The 9,527-nt window shown below is 47.4% G+C and overlaps 1 protein-coding gene and 1 long non-coding RNA gene across 3 annotated transcripts in view; one reads left to right on the top strand and one right to left on the bottom strand.

Moving 5' to 3' along the window:
- The window catches only part of HGFAC (HGF activator), a 99,243-nt gene extending 94,952 nt beyond the window's left edge, over positions 1-4,291 (top strand). Inside the window, exon 14 of the mRNA XM_006030018.3 lies at positions 3,789-4,291. Coding sequence (XP_006030080.1) covers positions 3,789-3,959 — 171 coding nt within the window. The 3' untranslated portion in view covers positions 3,960-4,291. The remainder of the gene's footprint in view (positions 1-3,788) is intronic.
- Positions 1-9,527, bottom strand: part of LOC112551301 — a 41,352-nt gene extending 31,825 nt beyond the window's left edge. Inside the window, exon 1 of one of the 2 annotated variants that reach the window (XR_003095588.1) lies at positions 9,486-9,527. This is a non-coding gene — a long non-coding RNA (uncharacterized LOC112551301). Of the gene's footprint in view, positions 1-4,424; positions 5,385-9,485 lie in introns of those variants that run through there. The other variant, XR_003095589.1, reaches the window with a different exon arrangement.

Genomic DNA, 9,527 nt, shown 5'->3' on the forward strand with positions numbered 1-9,527 from the left:
GTGTGCCACGAGTGCTCAATTATTCTGGCCAGTGGCTGTGCAATGATGTCAGCCAGTGCCTTCAGTACCCTCGGATGGAGCTCATCCGGGCCTGCCAGCTTAAATGCATCCAGTCCTTCCCAGTGACTCTGCAACATCTCAGGGTCAACGCTTTGTAGTCTGGCACTCTGCTGTTGCCTCTCTAACAATCCCATTGTGAGTCTTGTCTTGCCCCTTGTTTAGGAACACTGAGGCAAGGAACTCATTGAGGAGTTCAGCCTTGTCCCCTCTGTCTGTCACCAATTGCTTCTGCCCATTTAGTAGGGGTCCTATTCCACCCTGGGCCTTCCTTTTACTTCCTATATATCTGAAAAACAATTTTTTGTTATCCTTAACATGGGATGCCATCCTCAGCTCCATGGTAGCTTTGGTCTTTCTAACTGCCTCCCTGCAACTGCGAGCTGAGGAGGTATACTCCTCTTTAGTAATCTCTCCCTGTTTCCACTGCTTATCTGCCCCCCTTTTTTGCCCATAGGCTGCTCTGGATTTCTCTGGTCAGCCAAGTAAGCCTCTTGGCCCCTTTCCTCCTGTGTCGGGATAGTCTCCCTCTGTGCCTGAAGGATTGTTTCCGTAAGGCACAGCCACCCTTCCTGGGCTCCCATCTCAACAAATCTCATACTCTGCAGTGCGTCATTGACTAAACGCCTGAGTTTGCTGAAGTCAGCCTTCCTAAAGCCTAGCACTTCCACCGTGCTAGTTACCTTACCCACTCTACGCCTTATGATGAATTCTATTATTTGGTGGTCACCGTCCCCCAGGTGACAACTGATCTGTAGGTCCCCTACCATGTCATCTCCTGTTGCCAATACCAGGTCCAGTAAGGCATTCCCCCTAGTGAGACTATGTACCTCCTGTGTCAGGTGGAGGTCCTGTACATAGGATAGAAACCTGCGTGAATGGAGGGACTTCGCTGTCTGTGTCTGCCAGCAGATGTCAGGGTAGTTTAGGTCCCCCATGACTACCGCCTCCCTCATCTTTATGGTCTCCGAGAGCTGCCTCAAGAGTTCCAAATCTAGTTCTTCCCCTTGGTGTGGGGGTCTGTAGCATACATGATTAATTGCCTGGACATGCATAACTTACGAGTATGCACAAGATACGCATACAAGCTTACGTGGACACACTGCAGGGGTAACAACATTATAAACTGTGTATTAGAGGGTGAACACCACTTACATGGCTAGAAAACTGCGATTAAGGGGTGCTTACAGACGTAACCCCCCCCAAAACAGCACTTTAAACTCAGGGTGTTCCAGCGCCGAGCCCCACACAGGCCCAGAAGAGTGTTGCTTCAACCCAGCTCGTCTGACATCTATAAAGATCTAGTGCTTTAGTAGGGCTTTTTGGCGCTTTTATCTAACAGCTGATTGAATCAACTAGCTAGAAGTGTCAAAAAGCCCTACTAATACACCAGATCTTTACAGATGTTGGGTGAGCTGGGTTGAAGTAACATGCTGCTTCTTCTGGTAAAGTGTTTTTTTGTTGTTTTTTTTTTTTAACATCTGCAATTGGCCAAGGTGCACAAAGATTAAATGAATTCCACCCCAAGAGACCAGCCAAACAGCATGTTCTGCTTGACTTTATTTTTTCTTGGAGATAAGTTTTTTTTTCTTTATATTTCTTAGATGTAAAGAGTAATGAAGAAGGTTTTGAGAAGTAAATTAGTCTTCTCAGAACTTGAACTTCATTTGATGCACTGTTGGTCACTGAAACATTTTCATGTAACAACCTCAAAACTTTTCCTCTCCACTTTGATCTCAGAGAATTTGCTGATGGAAAAATATATATTTCTTATATTTGGTTTCAAATTGCCAAGGAATGATGGTTCTTTTCACCAATACTACTGACCAAGAAGATATAAGGTTTTATTTTCAGTTCTGACAATAGAAATAGCAGAGGTTTTTTTCTTTCTTTTTAAAAACTGATATTCTTACTGGATGATTGCAAAGTTTGAATACTTCATAACATGCCTGGAGTAATGTCACAGCAGACATACTATTAGCATATTGTTTCTGAAAATGTTTAAAGACCCTTATAGCCAAAATAAAAATAAGATATACAGTTCCACATCTTCAAATGGGATATCCAAAATTTGAGAGCAAGATATAGAACTTCAAAATCATATTTGCATAAAGCAGATTTCTGCATACCTACAGGTATGATTTGAGTGTACAACTAGCTCGCTTGCATCCAGAAATGTTGCTATAATAGAGGTAATTTGAAAAATGTTGACTTGAGTCTGCTCCCACTGATGACAAAGCTTCCACTGTCTTTAGTGGGAACCAGATTGGGCACTTGTGCCTTCAGGTTGGGATTTCAAAAGCATCCACTGCCAAGTATTTTTGACACTCTCTGGTTATTACTGAGTAAAATTAATATTAAAATGCTGAATTTTAACATACAGATTTATATTTCAAAAGGTTGTTTTAAAAAATGTTCTTTACAGAAGCACTGAATTTACTAAATTTGCAATCTATTGTATTTATCTTTTTAACCAGTATTTACTTAGCTTTTGCTAGCAGAACTATATAAAATTTTCAGCGCAGGAAGTACATGGTATGCAGTACAGAGTTTTGAGTGAAGTGAAAATATTTATCATTCATAGTATGATAGTACTTAGGGTCGGAAGGGACCTAAACAGATCATCAGGTCCGACCCCCTGCCCTGGGCAGGAACGGGTGCCGGGGTCATATCACCCCAGCCAAATATCTGTCCAGTCTCCTCTTGAAGACCCCCAAGGAGGAGAGAGCACCACCTCACTTGGGAGTCCATTTGAGAGCCTGGCAGCTCTGACTGTAAAGTAATGTCGCCTGATATCCAGCCTGAACCTTCTATTTGTGGCTGTTATTCCTAGTAACCCTGGGTGGTGCCTGGGGGCACAGAGCCTCCCCCAATTCCTACTGGTCTCCCCTGGTGATTTTCTTGTAGAGGCTGAACAGGTTCAGGCAATTTAGCCTCTCTTCGAAGGGCCTGCCCCGCTGCCCCTTGACTATGTGAGTGGCCCTCCTCTGGACCCTCTCAATCCTAGCCACATCCCTCTTGAAGTGCGGCGCCCAGAACTGGATGCAGTACTCCAACTGTAGCCTGACCAACGTGGCATAGAGGGGAAGGATCACCTCCCTGGACCTGCTTGTAATGCATCTGTAGATGCACGACAAGGTGCGGTTAGCCTTACTGACCGCTTCCTTGCATTGGTGGCTAATGTTCATCCTGGAGCCAACAATGACTCCAAGATCCCTTTCTGCCACCATGTTGACAAGAAAGGTGTTTCCCAGCCTATAGGTGTGTTGCTGGTTCCTTCTCCCTAGATGCAGTACCTTGCACTTGTCTGCATTGAATTCCATCCTATTTAGAAAATATTATTGAAGTTTAGAGCAGGGGTGTCAAATTCCCCCTGTACCCACCAGAAGTGGTGGGGCAAGAGGCCATGCCCATGGCTCAGCCCTCCCTCGCCTGTGTGCTGCTGAGAGCCATATCCAGCTGGGTCCTAGATGTTGCAGCAGGCCCCAGTCCCTTGCAGCCATGCCTCCAAATCCCCCGGCCTGTCAGTAGCCCAGCTGGGCGAGATCTACTCCGCAGACTGTATAGTTTCATAGTTGTTTGGGGCTGGAAGGGACATTTGAAACCCCTGGTTTACAGAAACTGGATCTTTCATTCTCACAAGTGAGTCACTCTTTAGGGATGTCCCTACTTCATAACATTAAAAACCATTATCTACCATGTTTTTAGCATTTTCCTTAATTTTTACACAGGGAGATTCTGGTGGAGCTCTGGCCTGCGAAAAAAATGAAATCACTTACCTCTATGGAATTATCAGCTGGGGAGAAGGATGTGCCAAGTTCAACAAGCCTGGAGTTTATACCCGAGTGACCAAATACGTGGACTGGATAAATGAGTGGATAAGACCCCCAAAACCTCAATAGCAGAACTTTCGTGTTGTACATTACAGATCCCAAAAGTGTTTTGAATGTTGTTGTAATGCCATGAATATTGTGACCTACAGTAATGTATGAATGGTCCTAATAATTCTTAGCAATTATAAACTGTACTATTAATAAATAAGCCTAACAGATCTGATGTCAATAAACTGTATTTTTTTAACTCAAATTTCATGACAATGGATAGCTTTGATAATGAGATGCAGATCCTTTCACCTTTAACTCGTTAGTTTAATATATCCAGTTTGGTGTATCCCAAAACATGACAATGTGCTATCTGCTTGATGGGTCTATATGAAATGACCGAGTTGGGTTGGTTTCTGTCCAGTTCCTGCTGGAAGAGCATGATGGCTCAAAACCCACCATCACAGTTGGCATCCTTGTTAGTCACAGGATAGGGTTTTGGAGTATAGGGACCAAATGAGTATAGGGACTGAAATACTCACACACCTTTTTGAGGTGGTTCCCTCGCTCCATGTGCTTGCTAGCTGGCAGACCATTACATTGAACTGCAGCTTTTGGCTCCCAACTGTTCTGTGGAAAAAGACTTGGGTTCCATTAGGGCAAAGTGTTTAAGGCACATGTTTACATACCAGTTGTTTTACAGTTAAGCACATGCTTCAGTGCTTTGCTGACTAATGATGGATTTAAGTATGTGCTTAAAATTAAGCACAATTCCAGGCTTACTGAAGTAGGGCCTTAATCGTTTAGTCTACCAGCTCTTACGAGCAACACATTTACTATTAGAAAATGAAAAATCAATCAGGCTGCTTTCATTGACTAGAAATTTTGGGGAGACCATGTCACTTGCTGCTCTATGCTGAATCTTATGGTGTAAACGTCTCAGTTCAGTGACCAATGAAGAATGCTAACATCCTGTGCACTTTTTGCTTGGTAGTTTTTTAATGATCTCACGTTGTTGTACCAATGAATATTCCATTGTTTTGGTACTTAAGGTAAAGATGGTACTATATTTTATTTAAAATAACCCAACAGATGGCTTGTCATGAGTCTCATAGAAATTGCCTTGGGATTTAATGATACCATAATCATAAACCACTTACGCTTCACTGTCATACCATATGAATGATCACTGGAGCCATCAATTAAATTATTATAATATACAGCCAGAGCGATGACTGTTTACTCTGCTATCCTAACAAAAGGCAGAATTTGATTTGACATTAGAGAACTGTAATTCTCTGAACAGTCATCTGAATGGCAAATTATGGTTTTTTATAAATGGAACTTTTTGTCATGTTAGTTATATCAACTCCGAAATCCTGAATGCTAAATCAAACAGTTGTTAGAAAGCTTTTGGCTGTGGCAATAAATATTTTCTGACTTTTTTTTCCGTCTTGTTTCTAGCAAGGATGTTTTTCATAATCTGGAACTTTAACATGGTGATTGGATACGTGCATGTTATTGACCATAAAAATAATCTATTTCATATTCAGTTTGATGGTTCTGACAGTACTAGAATGGGTTTCTTAGATCCAGGAAAGGTTTGTTTTTTTTTAATCAGAAGGATACTTTGTATGGAAATCCTCCCATCGAGAAATATAATCTTTTACTGGTATAAAAATGCAAATATTTAACCAAGATGAGTGTTGTAAATTGTTCAATATTTGCCCATGAAAGCAGGCACTCCGGTCAGATGCCATGCCAAGAGCTCATGTGTGGCACAATAGAAGGAGGACTGCAACTGCACTGCTGCAACCCCTGGGTCTGCCCCAGCCAGTGCCTTCTCTCAGTGGGCTGAGTGGCAGCAGAAACCTGATGTTTGTGAGGCTCGTGTTGCTCCGCCATCAGAAGGAAGGGTTTCTGTGGCCACAGGGGAACTATGAGTATGGACACATGTCTAGTTTTGTCAGCAGAACTTAGATTCTGCCTGCTAACCATGTAGTGTATAATAGACCCTAATTAATACACTGATTATTGAACTAAATCTAAGAAAATCAGTAGCATAACTTAGTTCATTAATTGTAGCTGCAAGTGGTTAAAATTAAGTGGGCTTTTCCTCTTCATTATTTTATGGTAGATCCTTTGTAAGGAAGAGAGAATTGTGTCTTTGGTTTTTTTGTCTTGAGTCATCAGTAATTTGTTTAATGCCATTTTTAAAGTTTCCATGCAGGGTGGGAGAGAAATGTTGAGTTCTTGGCTATTTGGGGAAGGTGTGTTTATGCAGTTATGACTCCACTGTATTCCAAGGCCTTATATAAAGAAGGTAATACATATCTCTCTAATGGAAATAAGTTGCGTGATAAATCCTAGGATCACTTTTGCTTTTGCAAGGCTGCATTACATTGGTGGCTCAAAATTAATTGATCTTGTGATCAGTTAATACAATCAGATCTTTTACTTTCTCTGTCATTTCTAACTGATCAGCTGTTAGATCAAAAGTGGACAATTACTTGGGCCCACAGGCCACATAGGGAGTTTTGATAAGCTGTCATGGGCTGGGTCAGCACCTGCCCCCCATAACAGCTCACCAAAATGCCCTAAACAGCTGATTCCATCCATCTGCCCATGCCCTGCCCACGTGGGTCCTGGCTGCCACTTACTGTTTGTGTTCTGTGGGCTGCTGCCACTTAGCCAGGGATTCTAGCCTCGGCCCTGTATGCCCATCCCACTCTTGGATACCACTCCCTGCCCATCTGCAGCCCCATCTTGGCTGAACGCAGAGCAGAGCCACAATCTGTTCCTAACATGTCCTTGTGACAGGCACCAATTTCACGGGCCACGGCCCAGGGCAGAGCTGCGATCTGCTCCCCGCACATTCCTGCCTATGGAACCAGTGCCCATTGGAGGGGTGTGCAGGGAGCAGATTTTGGCTGTTTCATGCTTGGTCATGACAGGGCCACAGACCGGCAGGCAGGGCTGGGATTCCTGGCTAAGTGGCTGCAGCCCGCAGAACCCAAACAGTAAGCAGCAATTTCGTGGCTGATGGGACTAGGTGTCGGGAGCTGAAGGGCCCCAGAGCCAGCAGAATGCAAAGGGCTCCTGCCAACTTTGCAGTCCTGGCAGGGGATCAGGCTCTTTCTGCGGATTCCCTGACTCCTGGTGCTGAGCATTATCTCAGCTGATGCTAGGCTAGCATTAGCCTAGTCTGACTGGCTCTGGGAGGGAGACCTAAGTGGGCTTTTGCAGCCATTTGCAGCCCTGGGTGTGGCTAGAATGAGCATCGCTTTGGGCCTGATCCCATTCCCGCCCCAGCAGTTTGGGTTTAGGGCTGCTTCCCCTGTCCCCCATTGCCGTGGCGGCCCCACCCCCATTCCCCCCTCGTGCCACCACCTCCTCCACGGAGCAGGGGGGAGGGGCCCACTCCCTCTTTGCCCCACTCTGCCAGGGGCTGGGCCTGGTCCCCTCACCCTCCCTGCTGCCATTGCATGGCCCAGCTCCACCCCCCCATTCTCCATTTTGAGGCCAGGCCCGTGCCCCCTCATCCTTCCCACCTCTGTTTCAGGGCCGGGCCAGGCTCCCTCACCCCCGCCGCATTGGCCTGGGTCTGCTGCTCCCCCCCCCCCCCCCATGTTGGGAGGGAGCAGCGCAGGACAGAGATGGGGCAAGGCCAGTGGTGCCACCTCAAAGGAGCAAGGAGGGTGCTCTGCTGTCTGCTCCATTGCTGTCACCTCCAGGGAGCAGGGCTGGCCTTGCCCTCCCCTGCTCCATCCCGTGTCCCCACCATCATGGTGGCACTCCTCCGCGCCACCACCTCCTGTTTGAATGCTGCATTCACACTTTGCTGGGATGTTTCCGTCAGCCAATCAGAGCACGCATAAAGCGTTATGGACAGAGGCAGGCAGGCAGAAGTGCTGGATGCAGTCCAGCGAGGAGGTGGAGTAGCATGGTGCGCCAGGCAGGCAGGCACCACTGCTGCCACCCATGCTGCCCGTTCCAGCTCCTCCTAAGCAGCCGCTGGAGGTCAGAGTTGGGCTGGGCACCATTCCTCTTGCCTGGGGTGGGGATCTGCTTGGGAGGGATGGGGAGATAGTGCTTCTGTGAGTGTGGGCTGCCCACATGTGTGTTTGTGTGTGTGTGTGGCACCCCCCAACCAGGGTGCCCTTAAGGCCGGCTCTGCTCTTATCTGACTTCAGACTAACCCTAACTGCCTCTCTCTTGTCTTTTAGTCTGGTCTTGAGCATAAAAAGAACAGAAAATTTTTGCAAATTACAGTGTTCAGTTCCAAGTTTTCCATCCAGCAAACAAACCAGAAAATCAAATGTACTATTTTATATACACAAGGGCTTCAGTGAAACCAATGCAGTTGCCAGGTGCTTAGTTACACCTGGACTTCCCTGCTGTAGCGGATCCTTTCTGGGTGTTTGGGTTTGAGGCTCTGGCACACGCCATTACTCAAATCTGGCTCTGTTGGACTTTGGACCTGTGGCTGCTCTAAGGCAGTGATTCTCAGTCAGGGTGCGGTGGAACCGGGGGTGCCCTGGGATCCTGTCAGACCTACCAACCATTTCTGCCTTTGTGCTTTAACACAGCGTTTCTCAAAGTGGGTTGCAAGAATATTATGAAAAGGTTATGAATAAATTTGAAAAATGGAGCATATTTTACATGCTACTGGTGCTTCATCATTTGTTAATTCTGTGCATATTAATAAACGGGGATCTGGGTTTTCCATTTGCTGCAGAAGAAAGCAGCAGTGGTGGCTGGCTCATGGCAGTGGGGTAGAGCCAAAGCCCAGTGCACAAATGGCTGGTGGCAGGAGAAGATGAGGGCAGCGCCTACCACATTACTCCTCATGCTGCTGGCAGCATGGCTGGCGTGGGAGTCCCAGCAGCAGTGGTGGCAGCAACAAATCTTGCCGCCCTGCTCTGCTCTCCCGCACTGGGCCAGGCTGCAGCCCGTGCCTGCTGTGGGAGCACAAATCTGGGAGTGGCACGTGGCCGCCAGGCCCCACAGGTCCCCCTTGCCCCACACACTGGGAGGTCGTGTCGGGCGGTGGGGCAGCAGGGCGGGAGTGAGACGCACCAGCAGCACTGGTCCAGTTGTTGTGGTCATCCATGGGGGCAGCAGGTCTGGAGCGACGGGCACTGGCTGGGTGGGAGGCTGTTTTCTACTTATCTATTGGGCCGGCACTGGCCATCGATGTGAACAAAGTACAAAAAAGGGTTGGGACCCAACACGTAGCACGCAGGCTGGCTACCTGGTGTATCCTGAACCCCGCTCCCCAGAGGCTTGTAGGCAAGTCGTGGGCATTTTCAAGGGCAGACTGGACAGAGGATCCTGCCTGACCAAGCGCCCGCCCCTTGCAGCCAGCCCTGCGCCCCAGGCGGGAAGTAAACCGGGGGCTGCTCACCCGTTTCTTCCCTCTTTCTGCAGCCACGTAGCACGCAGGCTGGCTACCTGGTGTATCCTGAACCCCGCTCCCCAGAGGCTTGTAGGCAAGTCGTGGGCATTTTCAAGGGCAGACTGGACAGAGGATCCTGCCTGACCAAGCGCCCGCCCCTTGCAGCCAGCCCTGCGCCCCAGGCGGGAAGTAAACCGGGGGCTGCTCACCCGTTTCTTCCCTCTTTCTGCAGCCTGCCCGCAAGGCAGCAC

Source organism: Alligator sinensis, unplaced genomic scaffold (assembly GCF_000455745.1).
Source record: "Alligator sinensis unplaced genomic scaffold, ASM45574v1 scaffold851_1, whole genome shotgun sequence".
NCBI lineage: Eukaryota > Metazoa > Chordata > Crocodylia > Alligatoridae > Alligator > Alligator sinensis.